The sequence below is a fragment of the Oryzias latipes genome, chromosome 10 (assembly GCF_053564925.1).
Source record: "Oryzias latipes strain Hd-rR chromosome 10, Olatipes_Hd-rR_3.1".
Taxonomy (NCBI): Eukaryota; Metazoa; Chordata; class Actinopteri; order Beloniformes; family Adrianichthyidae; genus Oryzias; species Oryzias latipes.
In genome coordinates, this window is record NC_136246.1 from 20266914 (window position 1) to 20290817 (window position 23904).

The 23904-nt window shown below is 41.8% G+C and overlaps 2 protein-coding genes and 1 long non-coding RNA gene across 4 annotated transcripts in view; 2 read left to right on the forward strand and 1 right to left on the reverse strand.

The window, feature by feature from the left end:
- Positions 1-302: 302 nt before the first annotated feature.
- On the reverse strand, positions 303-2949 carry tmem126a (transmembrane protein 126A). Its single transcript, XM_004073320.5, has one exon. The coding sequence runs from the start codon at positions 1539-1541 to the stop codon at positions 903-905; it is 639 nt and encodes a 212-aa protein (XP_004073368.1). The 5' UTR covers positions 1542-2949; the 3' UTR covers positions 303-902.
- Positions 2950-3441: 492 nt separating this feature from the next.
- On the forward strand, positions 3442-9217 carry clk4a (CDC-like kinase 4a). 2 transcript variants are annotated; one of them, XM_023959236.2, is made up of 13 exons: positions 3442-3602; positions 4349-4506; positions 5391-5637; positions 6278-6374; positions 6693-6759; positions 6869-6985; positions 7078-7244; positions 7337-7431; positions 7527-7656; positions 7733-7815; positions 7900-7979; positions 8182-8272; positions 8558-9217. In XM_023959236.2, exons 1-13 carry the CDS (start codon positions 3450-3452, stop codon positions 8756-8758), a joined length of 1686 nt encoding a protein of 561 aa, XP_023815004.1. In that variant the 5' UTR covers positions 3442-3449; the 3' UTR covers positions 8759-9217. The 2 variants fall into 2 exon arrangements, with proteins under 2 accessions (XP_023815004.1, XP_020562293.1); XM_020706634.3 differs by lacking the exon at positions 6278-6374 and having other exon boundaries at positions 3460-3602.
- Positions 9218-10212: 995 nt separating this feature from the next.
- The window catches only part of LOC144994893 (uncharacterized), a 50407-nt gene continuing 36715 nt past the window's right edge, over positions 10213-23904 (forward strand). The window contains exons 1-2 of the long non-coding RNA XR_013658577.1: positions 10213-10276; positions 10589-10655. This is a non-coding gene — a long non-coding RNA (uncharacterized LOC144994893). The remainder of the gene's footprint in view (positions 10277-10588; positions 10656-23904) is intronic.

Genomic DNA, 23904 nt, shown 5'->3' on the forward strand with positions numbered 1-23904 from the left:
TAACAAAAAGGTAATCTTGAGAAAAACATTGACATTTAAAAATGAAGGATTTTATAAATGTTACATTACTCTGACTTGAATAGTTGAAATGGTCTCATTTTGAAAATAAAAAGGAAAAATGTAGTTCTCTTCTATTTAACCTTTATTCAATTAGTAGACTATAAATTATTCCCAAACATGAAGTTCATTGAACAGCAAAACCTTATTAGTTGGAAATTTAAATAGGAAAGTTTTGACAAAGATCTCTAATTTTTCCACAAAACTATTTAAAAGCAAAATAAAAATCTGACCACAACTATCCCTGAGAGAGTTAAAATACTTTTATTGTGTTTGTTTTAAAGCTTTTAATTGTGTGACTGCCCCTTCTTCCCATCATCCATCTATTTCCATTCTCTCCTGCTAGCTTACCGTCCCTCACAACCCCAACCTAAGATTGGTGGAGCAACATAAATTGTAAGCAATATTGGAGCTGTCCAGCCGTACAGTTTTAAGTCAGATGCCAGCTCGGATGAGGAAAATGAAGACAGACATGGATCTGTTTGTCTGCAAGTGGATGCATCAGAATGGGGCAAAGCCAGGAGGTCCTACAAACTTTTCTCAACTGAATTTTTTCGTCTGCTACTGCTTCACAACGATTTGAATAAATAAATACTCAAAAATGCTATTCTAACATGAAATATCTTAAGATATGTCTTCTATAATTAGAAAAATGGCACAAGAACATGATAAAACACCACTGTCATCAGACTGGGCCTTTGAGGTTTAATTCTTTTGACCTTAAATTATTCACTCTTTCAGGGGCTTAGAGTTCCTCCATATTTTATTAGGAATAAACTTGGCAGTTCTTATTAAGGCGAAGATCCGTGCAGAGCCGCGCGCGCGCGTTTCCAGGACGCAGCATCTCAATCCTCCTGCAGCTCCTCGTTCTGACCGAACGATATCCGGGCGAGTTTAAAGTAAGTTTCAAAATTTCTGGAGCCCAGGTAGGTTCCGAAGAAGGCCTGAAGCAACACCACTGCCCGCATCTTATTGAGGACCGGCCTGGAGACGTCCACGCAGTACCGCAGCAGGTTGCCCTTCCCGGGAAGGGGGGCCGTGCTGTACCTGGAAGCAAGGCCGATATTCAGGGGTAACGCCAGGACGATGGGGTACACCGCGCCGCCCACCACACCGACGAGAGCCCCCCGGATCATGGCGCAGGTGGGGCAGTTGAGGTCGCCGGACAGGAGGGGCTGGGACACCGTGGCGCTGTAGAGCGCGCTGGTGGTCAGGAAGGGCAGCACGGCCATCGGCAGGCTCGAGGCGAGGCGCGCGGCGTGGATGTTCAGGGCCCGGCGGTACAGACTGTTCGATATCAGCCCCGCGAGCCCCGCGTTTCCCGCCAGATAAAAGGGTCCCAAGGTGAAGAGTTTCTGGTCGAGGTCAGGCAGCTTTTCGAAGTTTTTCTGCAGTATTTGAGAAATGGCCGCTTTGGTGGGCGTCTTTCCGGAACCGCTCGTTGGCTCTGCATATTCCGACATATTCAGCCTCGATGTTAACATAAACAAAAATGTTATAAAGACCAAAATCTTTCAAACCAAAAGCCATAAACCAAAATATCAAGGTGGTTAATGGCCAAGCGCAGACATGTTTTACCCACAATTCCTTGAGCCTACTTAATGTTTAGTGCTCCCCTCAGTTTTGTCTGCCAGGCACAACTTTGAGAAAGAGTCCTTCGACCTTATTTAATTTGATGCCAATAGCAAGAAAGGATGTTTTCGGTAGATAATTATATGAAGTATTCTTAAAGAAAATAAACTTAATTTTAAGTGCTGGTTTATGTCCTTTTAAACAGTGTCACATTAATAAGGAACATTAACTCGGAGGATGAGTCAGTTGAGTTTAGGGACATGGTTTTGTACCAAACTCAATTCATCTGTTAAACAGCTAAATTAAAAGCTTTTTTTTTTCTAATAAAAGTTTTGTTAGGTTTTTGAGGATGAACTTTTATTATTGAACAAGTACTATTTTCTGCACCATGATACAAATAAATGAGCAAAAAAAATCGAACAATGCGATTCCTTGATTTTTTTACAGTCTATCTCTTCCAGTTAAAGACATGATAAACATTACAGACTAGGCCTGCATAATAATTTGAAAAAATTTTCATTGCTAAAGACGGCATAAACTGTAATAAACTGTTATGTTAAATGTTTACACACATGCTGATACAATCCAATGGCAGCATTGAAGTATTTAACAAATGAAATAGAGGCCTTTATGCATTTGACCAATCAGAGGGACCCATTCACACCAATCGAATGGGTCCGTTTTATGTCAGATGCCTGCCTCCTATGTGGACTTTTGTTAACTTATTCAAATAATAACAAAGAAATAGAAACCATTTATTTTGTTATTTGTTTCCTGTACCACAAGTCACATCGTCATTGCAATGCTGATAATAATATTAGACATTGCAAGTTTTCCTCATATCGTGCAGCCAGATTACAGACCAAGCTCATCGGATTTAAGTGGAACAACTTGCTGAGTTTAAGACTGACAAATATGTTTTTGCTTCACTCTAAATATTATATTATATTTTTTTTACCTCATGCTTTGGCGGCTAATGTTACATTCACACCGAACATGTGATAACCGGGGTCCTGCTGGAAATCTACAGCATGGACATCCTTTGTTGTAGGGTCAGATTAACCTGCAAAATAAAGAAATTCTCCAAAAACAAAAAATTCTTTAAATGGACATTCAAATGTTTTTCTAGCAAAAATAAATCAGACAGGCTGCTGTCAAGAAACTGTTAAAGATACTGTTAAATTAATATAAAACAAATTAGGATTTTTTTTAAATGATGATGAATATCTAACATTATATCCGTTTTATGTCTCAAACGAGTAAGGATCCTACATTTTGGAGTAACATCTCCATAGTTTCTAATTTTCAGTAAAAAAAAAAAAAACGTGACAACAGTCTTTTATTTGTATTTGATTCTATGTAAATCAGTGATTTTGCATTTGCCTGCAAAACATGAAAAACAATTGGTAATATACAGATAAAACATGAACACCAGATCTTTTGATACATGCTTTTTATTTTCCACATTGCTTTTTCAGTCTGTTTGAAACTGTCATTTCATTCACCGGTGCTAAAAGCATTACGTTTTAGCACATTGTGTGTATTTTTGCATGTTAAATAAATGTTTTCACCTTAAAATACAACAGCTTTGATATATGTACCACTACAACTCTAACATTTGACCTATATTTTCACTTTTTATATGTTTATCTTTATTACAGCTGACTGTTTTTGGTGCTAAATTTCCAGAAATATTGCTTTAATAGGTTTTCAAAAATCAGAAACTCCACGCATGGACAGGCAATGCCTCCACGTAGTTTACTGATAAACTACAAGTCCCACAAACCCTTGCTGTTGGTGTTATATAGTTGCCTTACGTCATGTTTACTGGCAAAGAATGTTCCATCGGATTCTGCGGAAGAACGCCATCTTTGAGAGAACAACGAGTCGCAGACGGTTTTGATAAACCTTTACTCCAAGTTTTCTTCAGTCTAAAAACTCGCTATTTCTGTTCCCTGGAGTTAATATTTAAGGTAATGTATCCTGTTTGTCGAGCAGATACGATGTTTTATAAATATGTTTGCTATTAATTTGAACTTTTGCCGTTTGACTGTTTCCGATGTGTCGCCATTACAGCAGATAAAAAACCCGCTTTTGTAGTCTAGTTGTTTTCAAGCACATTTCTAAATTTTTGAAATTGTGTTGTTGCACATATGATAATAGAATAATATACACTTAAAGTATCAGGTGCTTATGTAAGAACAAACGGGATTTTTGCGAAGACCTTATAAGGCCTGTTCCTCCGCAGCCCTCCCGTGGATCCTCAGCTCACTAGCTAAACTTTAATTGTGACTGTTTAATCGATTTATTTTCTTTTTTTATAAATTCTTCCGATTTTTGTTTATTTCTTAACTGCCCTTTTGGCTTTTTATTATTAGCATTTACTTTTGAAATATAGCGTTCGAAGGCGCGCGGTGATTGAAAATAACGTAATTAATGTAAATGGCAACAAAAAAAAGAATGCTCTGACAAAACACGGTAATTTATTTGCTCAATCTGCTGTGCTAATTTCAGATTAGTGCTCTTGTTTTGCTCATTACTTGGTGTTTCATAACCGGGGCGGGCCCCGACCTGAGCGCTCCCCTCCCCCACTGTGTGCTCTGTTCTTTGTAGAGGTCAACGCGGAATTAACCAGACAGGAACGAACGGACGCTTGATTTCCTTCAAAGGCTTTAATGAGTGCAGTAGTTGTTCAAAAATGAATTACTCTGTTTTTCAGATGCGCCATTCAAAGCGCATGCGCTCCCCGGGTGTCTGGCTTGATGAAAATAGCTGGGAGGAAGGAATGGAGTGTCACAAACGGAGGAAACTTTCGCACAGCAGCGAAAGAGAAAACAAATCCAGAAGACAACAGCGACACCACAAGGCGTATGAGGGGTACTTTTTTAAAAACTTTTTTTAATCCTCTGGTTTGTGGAGTGAGATTTAACTTTTTAGGATGTTGTATTAAATATCAATAAAGAAATAAAAAAAACTCCATGTTAATAGCTAATTTTTACAAGACGTGTAAAATAAAATCTGGTTCTTCCTGGACCTGTATTATGGGTCACACTGTGGCATCTTGATGTGTACACATCTACTCTAATTTTAAAACTGTAGGGAGGCAGACTTCCTGGAAGACAACTGACACCACCTGGTTGCTAAGACCCTATGGGTTTCTTGGCCTTTTTTAGATGCTGACATGTGTTGACTGGGTGTGCCAGGCTCATATTGACTAGAAACACATTTGTATGGAGCACTTAATGAAACATTTTATATTTGGATAATGTGATATGTTTTAAAAAGGGGAGGTGTGTTTTTTAAGTGGGCAAATGTAACCATTGGCGTCTTGCTATACATTTTATATTTATTCCTAACTTTCAGTGCCCTATTTTCAATGTTTGTTTCTAAAAGACGATCTCAGATTACTGAAGAGACAGTGTTATACTTGATGATTTGCTGTGTGTTGGGTTACATGTTGGCTTTTGTGCACTCATGACTATTTCTGATCATCCTCTAATAAAATGTAATCCTAAACTGGTGTCACTATTTGAACAACATAACTAATTGGTTGCTTAAAATACGATGTTGCTGGTAACAAATGTTATATTAAGGGTTCAGGTGGGTGGGGGTGGGGAAAGCAGTGCCTGACAGTCAGCTCACAGGAACTGTTATACCCCGATTTCATTTTAGCATTTCACCCTTATCAGAGCTTTTGCCCAACCTTTTCTTTTGCACAGGTGTTTTTTTAAATCTTTTTGTCTTGACTTGTTTGTCTGTAGGCACCACCTGGAGGCTCGAAGTCTAAACCAGAGGCTGGATTCTCAAGAGCACCGTACAAATGAATACAATTTTGACATGATTTATGATGACAACAGCCGGGATGACGCCTGCAAAGACAGAGACCTTGATTGGCACCATTACAGCAAGTCTTCTGGGCGCAGTGGACGCAGCAGACGTGGCAGTCACAGACACAGAGACCGAGACCGAAAGTATAGACGCAGCCATTCTCGCCACAGATCCTCCTCGGTACGAGTATTTCCTTGTCCAGTTACCCTTAAACTCCCCAAAAAGTTTTCTTTTAATATCAACAGAGTAGATGCATCACTATCACAGGGGTTGAAACAGTTCTAAACACCCATTTGTTGTCTTTACTGCTGTGTTTTTACATGTTCTCCACTGCTAAGCATAATCATGTCAATTATTCAAGTAATGAGGGAGCTTTGGGGGAGAAGAAGTAAAGGATTATGAGTATGGAAGAGGAAATAAACCAAAGATTTTTGATGAAAATCTTAAGGACAGTAGTAGGACTTGAGATTAAAGCATAAAGCATTATGATGACATAAAAGAAGTATAACCAAGTTGAAGTTTTTTTTATCTGTACTACACTGAGAAAGTTTCTCATCTGAAAATCTTGTTGCCATGTTTTTCTTCTGTAACACACATCATGTGGTGGCTGCCGCCCATTTTCTCTGACGGGGCTGAATTTGCATTTGCTGCTCCGTCGTTCCTTCCATTCGCCTGGCGGTGTTACTGAACGGGCTGAATCTATCCACCCCTACACCTCCCCCTTGGCCTGGTTGAATGAATGACGATGTCGCGTTGTGATGGCCGGGTGCTGGCTGATGCGTTATTGGTGTGATGGCGGATTGCGGCGGTTCCGGTGCAGAGGAGGAGCCATCACCGCAGGAAAAGATCCAGGAGTGTTGAGGATGATGGCGAGGGTCACCTCATCTATCACAGTGGAGACATGCTAAGAGCGAGATGTACAGAATATATACCTTTTTCTTTCTACTGTTAACCTTTTGTCTCACTCTTTCCTCTCGTCTGGATATTTTCAATCATTATTTAAGAGACTGATATATTTGGGCTTGTACACATAAGTGATATTTGTTTTTACATTTTGCAGTGAGTTATTGCTCATTGCTTTTAAAAAAAAAAACAGTAAAAATGATTTAAAAGAATAGAAAACCTTTTTTTTGCTAGTATTTTGATAGCAATGTAACATTCAGTAAAGAAGTCAGAGGCCAAATGCTTGTGATATCCTTTCCATGTGGCTAACTTACCTTTTTTGTTTTCTGTAGATGAGATTGTGTATACACTAGGAGAGGGTGCCTTTGGGAAAGTCGTCGAATGCATTGATCACGCAAAGTAAGTTAACAAAAATGAGCAGTATTTAAAAGCCCTGATCAAAAGTTTTATTTTTAATTCCCCAGTGTTGTTGAGCAGTGATAAACCTTTTGTTTTTTGTCTGTTTCAGTAATGGGGAGCTAATAGCCCTGAAGATCATAAAAAATATAGACCGCTACCGAGAGGCAGCGTTGTCTGAGGTAGAGGTGCTGAAACAGCTGAATTCTGTTGATGCTGACAAGAGATAGTAAGTAACCTCAGAGTTGTGGTCATTGCTGACAAACTTCACAACACTTCCGACTCTTGACTCAAAAATCCTGTTGTCTTTCATCCGTGCAGCTCTTGTGTGCGCATGCTAGACTGGTTTGACTACCACGGCCACATTTGCATCGCTTTTGAGCTGCTTGGCCTCAGCACCTATGATTTCCTCAAAGAGAACAACTTCCAACCTTTTCCCCTGGAACACATCAGGCACATGGCCTTCCAGATTATTCGAGGTGTAAAATGTGAGTTTACGAATACACAATGTTATTGGATATGAGGATCATCATTGAGTGTTGTTATTCTAAAATGTTGTTTTTTCTTCTTCTTTTTTTAGTTTTGCACAAAAACAAGCTGACTCACACAGATTTGAAGCCTGAAAATATACTCTTTGTAGATTCAAACTACAGTATGGAATACAACCGTGAGAAGGTACCTTTCTGACAACATCCTGTCTGCTCCAATTCATTGAGATGTTTAAGCAACATTCTTTATGCGGAACTGATTTGTGGTTTTGTTCTTTGTAGAGACGAGATGAACGAACGCTGAAGAACCCTGATGTGAGGATTGTTGACTTTGGCAACGCCACCTTTGATCACGAGCACCACACTTCAGTGGTCTCCACCCGCCACTATCGCGCCCCGGAAGTCATTCTAGGTGCGTTTTGATCAGCTTACCTGTGGACTTCAGATATCTTATTTACCAGTTGATTAAGTTTAATTTCCTCTTTTAGACTTGGGTTGGGACCATTCCTGTGATGTGTGGAGCATTGGCTGTATACTGATTGAATATTACCTTGGAACAACCCTCTTCCAGGTGGGTAGAAGAAGAATGTGGGAAGTGAAGCCACCCGTCTCATGTTTCACGCCATTGCTTACTTTTTACTGTTCTCTACTGTAGACTCATGATAGTAAAGAGCACCTCGCTATGATGGAGAGAGTCCTAGGCCCCATTCCTGCAAAGCTTCTGGAAAAGACCAGGTTAGAAAACTTGAAGGAAAACAACAAAAGAATAAAATGTATCTTTTTGAACAGCTGCATATTAAGATAATCAGAAGAATTACATGTATGGGTATTGCTGTTCTTTGTATGTTATAAACTTTTGTTCAAACATGTGTTTGGTTTAGTTCTGGTTTTTATAGAGTTCTATGTTGTAAAATCTGATATTGAATGTGTTCTTTAGGAAGCGACGATACGTTCACAGAAGCCGGCTGGACTGGGATGGTCAGAGCTCTTCTGGGAGATACGTCAGGAAACACTGCAAACCCCTCAAGGTGAGTCATGGAAGTTATTTTAAAAAAGAATAAGAAAACAATTCCTCTGAAGTGTCATTGAACACAAAAGCTGCTCATTGATTTTTATTTAATTTTTTTTAGGTCAAATTTGCCACATTTTTCTTTTTTTTTCCTTAAGTGATGTCTATAATAGATCTTAACTTTTCATTTCACATATTTCTCATCTTGTTGTGGTTTTTATTACATTTCTCTGTTGTACTTCAGACATTGTTTTAAACTTTTCTGATAGCTGTCTCCTAAATCTGCCCCTTCTGTCCTCAACAGCATTACATGTGGTCAAAGGGGGAGGACCACCGGCAGCTTTTTGATCTCATCGAGAAGATGATGGAATATGACCCCACTAAGCGCATCACTCTGGAGCAGGCCCTCCATCATCCCTTCTTCTCCTGCTTCTACAAGAGCAGCAACAGGAAAAGCTGCAGCAGCAACAGAAGCACCAGCAGCAGTAGTGCCGGCAGCAAATGAGGCCTCTGAGCTCCACCACCTCCATCCTGGTGCTCTGAAGCAGCCTCCAGTTCCTGACTCTCCAGGAGAGACGTACTTTGACTGTATCAGTCACAGCTTTGCTCCGGCCTGTTCTGTTTTCAATCTCAATGAAAGTTACCATCCTTTTTTTTTTTTTTTTTGGCATGTTGTGATGTAATGAATCCCAACCCAGCAGGTGATTCTATTTATTTGTACTTGTAACTCAAAAGCAAAGTTTTCTTTTTGATTAAATGTTAGTCTTAAACTCAACTTTTCTTTGTGCATTAGTATGTGCTCAGTGATGGATACTGATACATCTCACCAGTGCTTTATTTGGTTTTGTGAAACATTAATAGGAACGTTGCATCCTACAAACTTGTACATAGACCTTGTTAAAAGAATTCCCTGTCATGTAATTTTTTTCATCCTGTTCAAATAAAAATGATGACAGAACTGAAAGCCTGGCCTGCAGTGACTGTATTTGGCCGCACGGTGGCAGCAAATTAAAAGTACTATGATTAGCTTGAACCCTGGTTATCGAGATGCTTCTTTTCCACTATCTAATTCACCTGCGGCAGAGAACTAACGGCAGGTAAGACGTGGATGATTAGGAAATACGCAGATTCTCAAGCACCTGCTTTAGGAAGACGACCAAAGTCATGTTTTCCTCTGAAAGTCAGGATTTCTGTGATTTGGACGAAAATAGCCTCAGATTTCCGAATGGAGTGGTGGTGTTTTTCTCTTAATACCAGGGATGAAGTTAAGCCGAGAGTGTGACATGAAAGCAGAGGATTCCAATTAACGAGAACATCTCCAGGTGAAAACATGTTCAAAAGAGAAAATCAAAGATAAAACCGAAACTAAGGTGACTTGATCACCAGAGAATCCACCAGGCACTGAGCTGTCAGTCTGCAGCCTCCCACGTGGTCTGCAGGGCGGGCGCATCCCAAATAGTTAGACTCAACTTCAGCAGGGCAAACAACGGGATCTATTGGTGGACTGAGTGACCAGTGAATCTGAACGGTGGAGGAAACACAGTTTACTGTCTGCATCATTTACTCCCAACTGCGCGCGCCCGCTGACTTTTAACTCCACCTGAAGACTAAGGAGTTTGGACGGAGTTTGGAGCGCTTCTTGGTCAGCTCCTGTTACAGTCTGGTTGCAGGACTCCGTTCAAAAAGCAAAACCAGCAACGGTTGTTTTGCGTTCACACGGCGGACTTTGGAGCCGGATCGCGACATGGAAACATCCAGTGGCTCCGTGGTAGAAAAGAAGCCGGCGTCCTCGATGCAGCGCTGGCTCCCGGGGTTCCCCATCGCTCTCTGCTTGCTGATGTCCATCAGCTCCATCACCGTGTGTCTCCTGATGAGCTTCAAGACCTTCCAGTTGGAGAACCGGCTGCAGATGCAGATCATGGAAACGGCGTCCATCTTCCAACCTTTGCGCAGGTCTTTTCAGAACGAGGATGGGAGCCTTGTTTCAGATCTGGCTGCTCCTATTGAGGCTCTTGTAGAAGAGGTACACGTCACGTTTTATTTATTTGATTCAGGCAAACAGTTGATTCAAAAAACAAAAGTGTCAGAGATCTGCTCACCTGCGCGTAATCCGTGCGTAAATAGGTGCCATGCGCGTTTTTGGTCTGCCTTTTTATTTGGCCCCTTTCAGTTTTTCTCTCCTTCATTTTTCCAGAAAACAATTGAGGGATCCAGTGCTATTTTTTTTTTCTTAATTTAAAATGTATTAAATAAAATAAACAATATAACAAAACGTTGAAGTCTGTATGGTAACTTTTGGGGTTTTGGGTGACATTTGCTCCCTTTGTGTTTGCAGAAAGTTACGTCTCTGATGCCCAAACTGCGGACAGTCAGAGATGCTCCAGAGTGCGTCTGTCCTCCAGGTACCTAACTTTTTTTATCCTCTTGTTTCTGAAACTCTCAGAAGTTTTAAGACGTCATTTTCAAGCCCTAAGAACTTGAGCACACTGCTCTGCAATTTTCTGTGAGTGTGTGTTTTTTAATTGTGTGCAGTAGAGTGTTCAGACTGAGGCTGCAGGGCTCAACACAGAGGCGTCTGGGTTCTGGACACCCCTGTGAGCTCGGGGACAGTAGATGGAGCAATCATGGGGGTCAAGATTGGCCAGGCTTTATTTGTGGTGTTGATTTCAGGGCTTGTGTTAGTTCCTGGGGTTGAGAACAGTGTGTGATCCACATCAAGTTACACTCACAACCCCCTACCCCACACCCCCAATAATGTCTGTGAGTTTAGGAAAGATGCCTTCTGGTACACTTGAGGTCAAGTCCTGTTTTGTGTGGATAAGTGCTGAGAGGTGCAAACATCCAAGCGTTTGATAATCACATTTCAGACATATGGATGGGTGGTGGTGGCGGGGGGGCATTCTTTATTGACAAAAACCCTTTTTGCTTATTTGGCTGGAAGCAGCAGGATGTGTTTGTGAGCTCTCCAAGAAGACATTACAGCATTCCAATGAGAAAATAAACAAACAAACAAAACCCCCTGAGTACAAGTGGAATTCAGTGATTTCTCCTTGGATGCTTTTATTTTCCAAGGCTAAGTTGGGCGTGAACAGCTTAGCAGCAATAATAGAAGTCTTCGCAAGAGGAATTTCTGGCTCTGCGTCAATAAGATGTTGTTTTCCAGCAGAAGTTTGTACCGCTGAATACTTAAAGATGGAAAAAACAGCTGATCTGAAGCCACAGGAACTTTTATTTTTTTACGATTGTGATCTCTTTTCCCTGAGGTGACCAAATGAAGAGTTGTGGTAAAGTGTGCCTGCTCTTCCAGGAGACCTGCATTCTGCATGAGTTTTGATCAAGCTGCTCCATGGGTCACATGACTTGAGGCACGTTGCGTTCAGTTTTGCTCCCAATTTAACTGAACTTCTGAGCAATCACATGGTTTCTGCGCTGAAACTTGATCCCTCTGCCACTTTACTGATGCCTGAAGTTCTCCCTTTTTTTAGTTTCTGGTCTGTAAATGTGGCTTGTTTTTATAAATATCTTTTGGGAAAAACAAAAAGCTGTGATGCTTGTTGCGGCTTTGAGGCTTCTTTTGGTTCAGGTCTTTGGAATGACATTGCTGTCTCCATCAAATGAAAGAGAAAGAGGGCATAAGTTGTGACTGCTTTTCTTGTCAAAACAAAAAAATCTTTGCACATTTCTAAGCTGCTGCATTTTTGCATCTCATCTGCATCTCTGGGAGGCCGTTTTCAGCTCGTATCACGATGACATGTGGACAGCATGAAAGCTGCACATCAGGGTGTCTTTCCCTGAAGCCTTTGAGGGGCCGAGGTGCCGTAACGAGAGACACCCCCTCCCTCTGGCTTTAGCGTCGACTCTCACCACCTGAAACCCAAATCTTTCACCGGCTGGGATCAGAGGCCGAAGTATTCCTGCCAGTATGCGCATGAGAGCCACACTACCACAGAGTATGAGTGGCATTTGTGCCGCTGAGGCTGCGCCCGCCACACCAGGGTGTTCATCTTTCAGCCTGCACGGGTGTGAGGGCACCAACAGGGGGCAGCACTTCTGCAGCAGCCCTGGAATGATGCTTTATTTTTGTCTTCTTGTTAAAAAAATAGGAGTATGTTCATGTCAAAACCCACTGGATGAAAGCAAACTAAGACTTTCAGTCACCTTGAGACATTTGTGTGCCCACATTTGGAAGATGGCTGACAATTATGAAGTCCTATAAAAGAACTCATCACTGAGAGCAACTCATGTGTTTGTAATTAACACCCATCAGCTCCCTCAGCTCACACACTTACGGACGCTTTCTGCACAGATGTGCGGTTTGGTGGCTCACACTCGGGCACCTTTTTGAAGCATGGGGTAAAACTGAATCACGTGGAGGCTGTTTGGATCCTCTCTTGAGGGGTATTTAAAGGCTGTTTAGCTAGTCTGATGGCACCCTGGAGATGCAGAACCTGGCGGTGATTATCCACAGTTTCAGACTTTTTTTTTTGTTTTTGTTTTTTTGCTGTTGACATTTGGTCTCTGTGAGTCCCACTCTGATAATGATTTGTTTTCTATAGGACATAGTTTCTGCAGAGTGGCAGTAGTTCACTAGAGTTGTAGGTGGAACTATTTTATTTAAATATGTCCTTCGTCATGAAGAAAATGCTACAAGAACACCACGGTTTTCATCGGAGTGGGACTTAAAGCTATTGAGGATTTGTTTTGCACAAAATAAACCAATAGCAGAATTTGGGTACTTGAAAGGTGTTAAAGATTTCCAAATTAGAACTCAAATGTTCCTCACTTCCAAGGTGTTTTACTCACATTATGACCGTTTAGTTTGTGTTTTTGGTGAGTGGTGTCAGGAGGGCGGGACTCCTGCTGTGCCGCCAGATCAGTTCCTGTCAGATAAGCTCTCATTTGCACATTGAACACAGACTCCGCCCCTAAATATTGGGATAATTGTATTCATGTCTTTACTCAGAGATCACAACAGTTTTCACATTAGTAAGCAGATGACTGTAATGTGTAAAGGTTATGTCGATCATTTGAGAAGTGTGAAAAAAGCATTAAAAAAAAGGACACAGCGAGGCTTTGTGTTTAGCCGCCACTGAGGTTAACCGGCCTGTCGTGGGATTGATCTCTCACTTAGCAGACTAAGGCCAAGCTGCACGCTCCCCCTATCCAGCATTGCGTTCTCCCACCTGGAGGAGGGAACTAGGAAAGCCTGGTTTTGGGGAGACGGAGCCTCACAGTTTGAGCAACATCCCCCCAGGGCAACATTTTATTTTTAAAACCATCATAAATCAGACGGAAAGCTCACAGCTACCTGTAGACCCACAACCTATCGCCACAGGAGGAGTCCTCGGAGAACAAAAGAGCCATTAATGAGCTTTTCTGAAGCAATACCTGCAGGAAATCAGTTTCAATAAGTGTTCTGGCTGCAGTTTTTTTTTTTTAGAGGAAAAGAGGGATTTCAAAGAGAGAAGTAATGTATACAGTCTTTAATGCATCAAATCGTTTTTCTCCTGTTGTTGTGGAGTCAGGTGTCTGTAATTGTGCACGCATGGAACACAAATCTGAGTTTGATCTTTAGGAGGTTGTTTTTCCTCCAAGTGCGGAATTTGTTTTTTCCGTGTCTTGAGGACAAAAAAAAACAAAAAGCGAAGTGAGTATGGCATCCGGGAAGGTTTTGCACATGCATTTTTTCTTATAGCTGCCCCGTTTCTTGTTTAGTATTATATAATACTCCTAAAAGCTTATGTGACTCTGAGCCCTGTCTGGAGGAGGGGTGGGGGTGGGGGCATGTCTGGCTTTGGGATGACATGTCTACAGTCCCTGTGAGAGGAAGAAGGAGATGAGCGACTCATCTGCAGATCTTTTAGGAGCTTTGAGAGCATTGAGATTGAGGATGTGAGGCTCTACACTCACTGGTCACTTTATTAGGCACACCTGTCCAACTGCTTGTTAATGCAAATTTGTAATCACATGGCAGCAACTCGATGCATTTAGGCGTGCAGACGTGGTCAAGATGATCTGCAGTTCAAATCGAGCATAAGAAGGGAAAAGAAAGGTAACTGAAGTGACTCTGAAAGCTGCATGGTTGTTGGTGCCAGACGGGCTGGTCTGAGGATTTCAGAAACTGCTGATCTAGTGGGATTTTCACCCACAACCATTTCTAGGGTTTGCAGAGAATGGTCTGAAACTCACAGCAGCAGAAGACCACACCGGGTGTCCCTCCTGCCAGCTTAGAACAGGAAACTGAGGCTATTATTCACACAGGCTCACCAATAGTGGATTGGAAAAGTCTTGTCTGGTCTGATGAGTCTCCATTTCTGCTGCAACATTCAGATAGTAGGGTCAGAATTTGAGCATCACCAACATGAAAGCATGGATCCATCCTGCCTTGTATCAAAGATTCAGGCTGGTGGTGGTGGTATAATGGTGTGGGGGATATTTTCTTGGCACCCTTAGTACCAATCAAGCATGGTTCCAACACCACAGCCTACCTGAGTTATTGCTGACCAAGTCCATCCCTTTCTGACCACAGTGAACCATCTTCTGATGGCTACTTCCAGCAGGATGTCATAAAGCTGGAATCATCTCAGACTGGTTTCTTGAACATGACAATGAGTTCACTGGACTCAAATCTTCTCCACAGTCACCAGATCTCAACCCATTAGAGAACCTTAGAGATGTGGTGGAACGGGAGATCAGCAGATGTGCAGCCGATAGATATGCAGCAACTGTGTGATGCTGTCATGTCTATATGGACCAAACTCTCTGAGGAATGTTTCCAGTAACTTGTTGAATCTACGCCACCAAAGATTATTTTTCATGTTTCTACTTTAAAAACCTGTGGAAGCTTTAGGTTAGGTTTGTAAATAACCTGCAAATCTCAAAGCTCTAAAGCCTGACAGGTAAATGGGAGATTTATTATCAAGGCACGATTTCAAGGTGCTGCCAAGAAAGCAGTCCAACCTTTTCCATGATGTTGGAAACATCTCCTCATCTGTCCATCAAAACCCTTTTCATAAGCAGTTTCACCTGTTTCTCAACACTCCGCACTGCTCTTCCCTTCAGTGTCTCCCAACAGTATTAAAGTTAGTTTTTGTGAACCACCATGTTTAACAGTTTTAACAGCAGGGCCCACTTTCTGTCTTTAGTAAACTAAACAATTGCATGTAGGCTGGCTTATCGGGAACCCACAGAGACCCACTTAGAACCCTGCCAAGAGAACGCGGACGGGTAACCGCCGTGCATCCAAGGATGAATGAAGGACACTTCCAAACAGGCAAAACCATCCTGTTTGTGTTGTGCTGACTCATAGCAAACTCTTCTGGATGCAATTATCAGTCTGCAAATCAACAAATATTTGCTCAGAGTTGATTAGAGTCATCATTTTAAAAATCTCAAGAGGCTCATCCTGGTTAAAAACCCACTCTGATGAAAATGGTGCTTTTAACATGTTCTTGTATCATTTTCCTGATGATGGATGATATATATAAAGTAAATAAAGCATAGAATTACATTTCTGAATATATCTTTATTCAGATAAGTTTTCTTTATATAAACATTGTGAATCCAGAGCAGACGAAAAACTTGCAATTTGAGAAAGCTTGTATTTGACGTAGAAAATCCAACAGCAAGCCACAAGCTCCCTGCTCGACTTCATCCTGATGCATTTACTTGCAGACAAATAGGTTTATTTATTTCAAATTTTAATAAGCAATAGGAGGATTAGTCTCTAGAGATGCCTTTCGTTTTCGAGGGGTTCCTCCTTTTAGGTGTAAAACAAAAAATATAAAAAAGAGAAAGATGAAAATGTAGAGTTAAAAACAAATAAAGATAATCAGACAAAGAAAATACAAATTATGAAATAGGCTAAGGTATTTTAAGCAACGCAAACACACGTACGGACATGCACACCTAGCAGCTCTCACTTTTACCTTCCATCCCAGTACAGTTTTAAAGAACATATTCAGTCAAATCACAGACCATATTTGAGATTTCAATATCCTAAGAAGGAAAAGAGAAATCAAAAGACAATCAAATAATGTAGGCAATGGAAGCAAAAACATGTATGTTGTAAATGTTTTGAAAGAACTCTCCTAAATAATGTCAGAGATGTAAAACAATGTAGTGGAGTAGGAAGGTCATTCCATTCTTTGGGAGTGTAAACACTAAAATATTCCTGAATTTCTATTAAATCTGGGACTGTGAAAATAAACTTGATCAAATTATTTGGGTTGCACACCCCAAACCAATGTCAGGTTGGGGGTGTGTGGGGCTGTAAGCTAGCGGGACAGCATGTAAACAGAGAGCTCTCAGTTATGGGTGATGGGAAGTGGAGGCAGGGCTTTACTTTACTGCAGCACAGAGGTGACCTTCTAATAAGGTAGTGCCGCCCTGCAGAAACTAAGTCCTAGAAAAATACATTTTTTTTTTTTAAAATTTGGCTAAAATTGACTGATGCACGTGTAAAATGATGTAGAGATTTTAACAAAGTAACCACAGAATAAGTAAAGGGTTGCGCATCCACTTGTGCTGAATTAATCACTCGTCGCCTTTTTGACTAGAAAAGGAAACTTTTTTTTCTTTTTCTCCAAACAGAGCCGGCTGTTAAGCAAGAGCTAAGTGGACGGCGTGTTTGTATTTATGTTATTGTCTTCCAGGAAAGTCCAAAAAGTCAGGAAGTATAGAGGAGAAGCGTTCTCACGCCTTACAGCATGAAGCAGTTGTGCAACGCCATAAAAACAATAATTGTTCTTGTGTGCGGCTCTAACATAAACATGGCTCAGATTAGCCAACACAAATACAAATAAAGCTGTAATAGATGAAAATATCTAATGTTCTTGAATTTTAAGAAGTTTCCTGCTTGAAATAAGAATTCAAACTGTTGCGAACCTCTTTTTTTTAGCAGGATGTTGAAGTTTCACAACACAGAGCTTGTTGAAGTCAAAGAGGGGAATTGCATTTGTGCAGGATTAATGCGATAATGCAGAACATGCTATGAGTTTTCGCTTGATTGTAGCTTGATGGGTGTTGTCAGTCATAATTTAAAAAACAGGCCGCCAGTCATCCGGCGAGAAAATGCCTCCAAAGTAAGGCCGAATTAGGGGGAAAATCCGATTTGCTGCTTTTCTAACACTGATGCTTTGTGCGATACGAATTGTTTCTACGCGCCGATTGTCTTCAGCAGGCGAGATTTGAGAAGCAAAAGCTCAGAGCGAAGCTCTAAACCACACAAAGAAGCCCTTCAGTTCTTGGGTGTTGGAATGAGTCGGGGTCTTCGGAGCAGCCTTACTCATGGCGTGTCTGAAGCTCTTAAGAGTGCACATGCTCTCTGAAAGGTTATATAACAGCATCACTGTTGCATCTTTTTCTTACGGACCATGTTTTTTTAATCTGAAAACAGATCATCAAAAGACAATGAAACTTTTCAACAAATTGTCAGAAATGATAAAAATTCGGAATTTTTGGAAGTGAAGCAAAAAAAAAAAGGAAATTAAGAGAAGTATGCTTTCAATTCTCAACAGCTTTTGTCTCCTTATTTGGAAAAAAAAAGTATGAGGAACTTTTAAGCCCTCAAATAAAGTATCAGTTACTTTCGATCCCGTAATAAAATCCCATTTCCAAAATACTTTCTAAATAATCCCAGAGGGAGGAAATATTTCCAGGACGAGCTGGCGTGGTCTCGTATGCAGGACTGCAGAGCAAAGGCAGAGCTGAATGTGGAAGCTATTAGCATGTTTTCTTTAATTACCGCAAGTGGCAGGTGACGAGGTGAATGAGCTTTTAATGGGGGAGCACGCAAACTCTTTAACACCACCAGGTGGCTGACAGCCCTGTGAGGTCAAACCGCTTCTCTGCTTGCAGAAAAACCTGCTGAATCATTTTATCTGAGCTTGCAGAGGAGGATCTGTTCTGGAAAGGGAAGAGAGGGTTTGATGGCATCCTCTGGATTTTCCATCAAACCCTTTGTCCACCTTCAGGAAACTGGTGGTGTTATTCCGTATCTTAGATCAAGCTCACGCCAACACACCTTTATGATTTGGACAGAGCCGATCTGTGGGTGTAAAGGCGAAGTGTTCCCAGTGGTCTTTTAATTATGATGCTGTTTTTAGCTCAAATCAAAAACCTGTGTCATTTTCTAGGACATAATTTCTGCAGAGCGGCAGGAGTCCCTGGGCGGGACCTCTGGCATGGAGCAACCCCACCCCCTCTTTCCCTCTTTGTTACTGAGAGCTCTCTGTTTACACACTCTCCTCCTAGCTTACAGCCCCTCACAACCCCAACCTAACGTTAGCAGTGCAACAAAAATGGCCTGTTTTGAGCTCAGACGAATAAAATGAAGACGTACGTAGATGTATTTGTGATCTTTAGTTTCAGTTTCAGTTTCAGTTTTTTTCTTTGCAACGATTTCACTGAAAGAAACACTCAGAAATGCAATTTTAAGCTTAATTTTCTTGAATAAAGGTTCTCCATCATCAGGAAAAATGCAACAAAAGCATGTCAAAAACACCAGAACGAGTCTTCAACCTCTTCTTTTCCTTCCACCGCTGTCTTCTCACCCCTCTGTTTCCCACCGTTTCTTCGCCGTCTCCTCTGCCTTGTGTGTATTTATGATTTGAGGAGTGTATATGTTGTACAGGATCTGGCATTTGGCCGACCTGTGGCTGCCGTACATCCACAGCAGGGCTAGACCTTTCACAGGTTGTATATACGAACCCAGAGTTCAACTGGGAGTGAGGCGGAGGGGGTGGGTTAGGTGAAGGGGGGGCCATCTCTCATCACACACAGACTGTAACCAGCCTGGAAGATTGATGCGGCTGGACAGGATCAGTGGGGAGTCCCTAAGGTGCGCTCATCCCGCCAGGCTGTTCCCTGAATCTTCCAGCTTCCGGGGGCAGCAGAGAACTGGCAGCTTAGAGAAGACGCCAAACATCTGAAACACAGGCCTCGCAAGGATTAACAATAAGTCAGAGGAAGACATCTTTGAAGAACCCTTGATGTTGGATGATCGGGGCTTTAGTCAAACTAGGCCCAAAGCATAAGCATGTCAAAGAACGAGACCTCAAATGTGGTGCTTCCATGTCTGCAGCCATATGCAACACATCTTCAGCTTAACAAGATTCCCCCCCCCCCCCCCCCCCACCCGTTTTCCTTTCAGTAGCTGCAGCTAACCTGAAAGTTTTTGCACCGCTCGCTGTCTGAGCTCCCTCTATCCTGATGGACAGTCATTTAGCTGCACCGCAATCATCCTGTCAGGCCCAATTGCGTCCTCCAAGCACAGACGTCACCTAACATGCATGCGCGACACCGCTTTGGTGCGTTCGCCCTCCTCAAAACCTTTGATCCTTCCTGCTAAATGCGAGTGGACGGCGTTCCCGCGCGAAGCTGAAACCCATTGGTCAGATCGTCTGCAGCTGCCGCTCATCCCACCCCGAACACAGACCGGTGCACATGTTCGAAAGGCCTCTATTTCTCAGATTCAGATTTCCATCTGTTTGGTTCGTACTTGTGTTTTGCGAGTGGGCCTGCACGCTGGCCCACCTTGCATGTGTAATTATCCTGCAGGAGCGCGTGTGTTCCAAGGAGCCCATCTTTGCTCCGGGGACTTCTTATCTGCGTGTTTGCTGTTCCACTCAAGAAACACAGTCAAATGAATCCTGAGTGCATTTTGGGAGCCAGCAGAGTATATCACAGATGTCCACTCAGCTCGGATTACGCAGGAACATCTAGTTTGAACATGTGGTCGATCTATCAGGTCTAAGATCTTTTTTCTCATGTTCTTCCTTCTCCACATTTTATTCCCTTCGTTTTCCTTGGCCGTCCACATTTCAGTGCACTACAGGAGAGGCTCCTCCACCTTTTCAGTGGTTAAAAGAGGCAACGTGTTGCATCAGTGTTTGTCTAAATCAGACCTAATAAGAGGACTGCTGGTCAATGTTACATTTCGAGGCCTGCAGCTCATCCAACGTGCAATCAAGTGCAGACAGTTTTATTGCGCTGTCACTGCCTTCCTCACTCTTAATGCTTCTTAATGCCCTTTTGGAACCGCCGCGCCTCCTTTTTCGGTGTGGTTTATTTACTTGGAGTGTATTCTCTTGTCCATGTGGTTCTGATTGTGCGATTTGGATCGAGGACAAAGGCCGGGATGAGCCCGGAGAGTCTGAGCGGCAGGAGGGAGCGACGCAGAGACGAATGTGTTTGAGTCTGACGAATGGAATTCAAGATGTATGCGAGACGTACAGATGGACTCCAATAATTCAAATCCTTTACTGTCCTTACGTCACCGTGGATCATTTCATGTCTTTATGAGCAGAAATAGCTGTAGCTTCATGCCTCATATGATTCCTATAACCTTCTAAACAAAGACTTTGGCTGTTTAAACCACAAAACTGTGTTTACACAGCTCCGACTACCCAAACTGGCCCTAAAATGGGGAAACAGTTTGTATCACACCGCAGAAAGATCATCTCCAAGCTAAGCCGCTCATCATAAAACATGTTGCTGAGAGTCGCAGCCAAACCGGCAGCCAGAGAGCTTCTCTGGCCTTGTTATAATTAGCAGAATTGGCTTAAAGTAGAGTGCGATCACTCAAACTGTGGCTGAACACTCCGTAATTGCAACCTCAGCCGCTGAGGTTCGCATGCAGTGTTTGGAAAATAACAAATGTTGCAATAAAATAGTTTTAGTTATTGGTTAAAAAGCTTTTCTTTTACATTTTAAAGCTGGTTTAACATGATAAATATGTTTTAAATATATGAAACATGATTTTGTGCTTCAGGAAAAAAGTCAACATATTCTGTTTTGGGAAATACAGCCAGCAGTTTAGCCTTCAACTACTGACTAGGCAGGTATGGAAGCATCTTATTTTTTAAATTATGATGTAAATATGTATGCAAATTTTACAGTAAATCAAGAGGTATATGACCTTATGGATAACTGGGTACATAGAGAAGATATAGAGCTTCATCATTTTGTAACTATTTCATAATTGAAGGATCCAGCTTATAAAGACAGTTGTAAAAGGCAACAGTACCCTACAGAACAAACTGAAGGTTTTATTGATGCTGGAGTTGGAAATTTGTCAATCTGAAAGGACAGGGGCCGTGGACAGGGGGTGTGGACAGGGGCCGTGGACAGGGGCCGTGGACAGGGGCCGTGGGCAGGGGGTGTGGACAGGGGGTGTGGTCTCTTCCTGCCAGGGCCAAAAATGAAAAAGCATGATGAGCATTCCTGTGAACAACAATTTGGAACAGGATCCACGCAGCAAAAGTTAACCACACGATGGAAGCATCACATAATCACAGCCTGTTTAAATACTAATAAGAAGATTTACTTTACATGAATAGTAGCTATGTGACGTTAGATCCCTCAAAGTTGCTAAACATCTAGAATAAAGAAGACAAATGGTGAGTTCTCTGTAGTTTTGGGAGGAGAAAAGTAGATATTTATTTTAAGACTGTAATGTTATATATCTAAACATTAAAATGTACAAAATGTACAAAATTACAAAGTAAACACATACAAAGCTACATTCACACACCCTCTACAACCAAATCAAGTCATTATTTTAACAAGGGCTATGGTGACTTAAAAGACGTGAACCAATAAACAGTTGGGCAAAGTTTAGCTCCATAAATGAACCATAATACACACATTGACAATACCAGTTCCCCCTCTCTGTATCCAGCCCCAGTGATTGGGTCCCAAGAATTAGTTTCAGCACGAAAAGCTGAAGGGACAAGTTTGGACCAGGAAGAACTCCACATAGGGATGTCAAACTTTAAACAGAGAAAATAAAATGAAGACAAAAGATGAAAGAAAACATAGTGTTACCTTTAGTTTGTTTAGGTTTGCAGAAAAAATGTAGAGAACTCCAAGAAATTTTAAAATAGTTTTAAAAAACCACTATTAATGATTTTCTTAATAATCATTTATTTTCTTTTTTGGGTTTGTGAGAAGCAATTTGGCTCACAGTTGTTTCCAATCCATCAATAACTGTTTTGTTTAATTATTACATGACAAAATTTATCCAAATAGTTTCTCATGATTCAGCTTAAAATGGAAGTAGCCCAATTTGGGTCTTTTTATTTTTTATTATTTTGTCAAAGGTTTCTCACATATAGAAGCCATGTAACGTGGTCTGAGTGTAACCTGTAACTGTTGCTTTCGTCTTGTATGCTAGAACAGATCTGATGTTGGTGAACGTCTTACTGTTCTACAGCAGCATTAAACTTCTCTGAAACCATGTAGCTCCTGACTATTTGGGCTTAGAACAGACAATTAACCTCTCCGATTTCACATTGATTTGTACGGCCATGGCTCCAGGTTGTGTTGCCGCCAGCATCCTCCTACAAAATGACCCTCATTGACTTCTTGTTTTACAGTCCTCTAAAGCCCGGCCTCCTTGGGCAGCATTTCACCTGGCACAATGAAGAAGCTGGGATCTTGTTGAATCTGTTTAACAAGAACATGTCTGCGAGGCATCTTTTTTTTTTTTTTGGCAGCAGGATTTATTGGAGGCAGATGTTTTGATCCAATCAAACAGCTGCGATCGTCTCTCTGGAACTTCTAATTTTCGCTTCATCTAATCACGGCTGAACTTTTAGACAAATGTTCCATCTTTATGGAAATCTCTGTTTCCGTTGTCCAAGGGTGAGATAGCAGGAGGAACATAACCGTAAGGAGACTGTGCTGGAGCGGCCACCTTCACAGCTTCATCCAGCTTTTCTGAATCCGAGTGCAGGAGCTTGGTGGGGGTGGGCTGGGGGGGTCGGCATGGAAGTCTCCTGTATGTTTCAGGCAAACGGGTCAGATAAGAGCTGACTGGAAAAGCTCAGCTGGAAACCTCCTTGAAGTGACCCCTTTTCTCTGTCTCTCACACATTCCTTCAAACTCCTCACTGCCTCCTTTCTCCCCCCCACCTCCACCCTAGCATCTCTCCCCTGCATATTGTCACTGTCCAACTCCCGCCCAGTGTTTCAACCTATTACCCCATCCATTATCTTTGTTTTTCAAACAATATCCTCATGTTTGTAGTTTCCCTCAGATCGTTTTTCTCCCTCTGTGTGGTGTCTCTCCTCCCCGCGTCCGTCCAACTCCTCGCAGGAGGACGTCAATGGAGCCGGATCAACATTTGGGGAGCGATGCTGTCACTTTCTACAGTTTGCCACCGTCTCTCCCACCGGGTTTGTTGTTGCGAGCGATCACCTCTCATGTTGGAGTAATGTCCGAGTCATGACAGTGGACTTAAAGACCCACTCAGATGAAAATCCTGTTCTTTGGCGCTGTTAATTTTTCTCATGATGGAGGACATAAAAGAATTGTAAGATTCAAAGTGCATTTCTGAGTATTTTATTTATTAAAATTGTTGTGAATCAGGAGCAGATGGAAAAAAATGCAAACCACAAGCTTCCTGCTCTGCTCCATTCCGATACATCCACTTGTGGATGAATAGATCCTTGTAGGTCCTAGTTTTCCTCCTCTGGCATTAGGCTTAAAACTGTACGGCTGCATGGCTTTAATATTGCTCACCATTTTTGATGCAGCGCAAAAGCTAGCGTGACAACAGATAGATGATGGAAAATAAGGGTGGACCAACATTTCCTCCCACAATCCAGAGACAAATTTCTAATGAACTCCTGTTGCTCTGCAGAAACT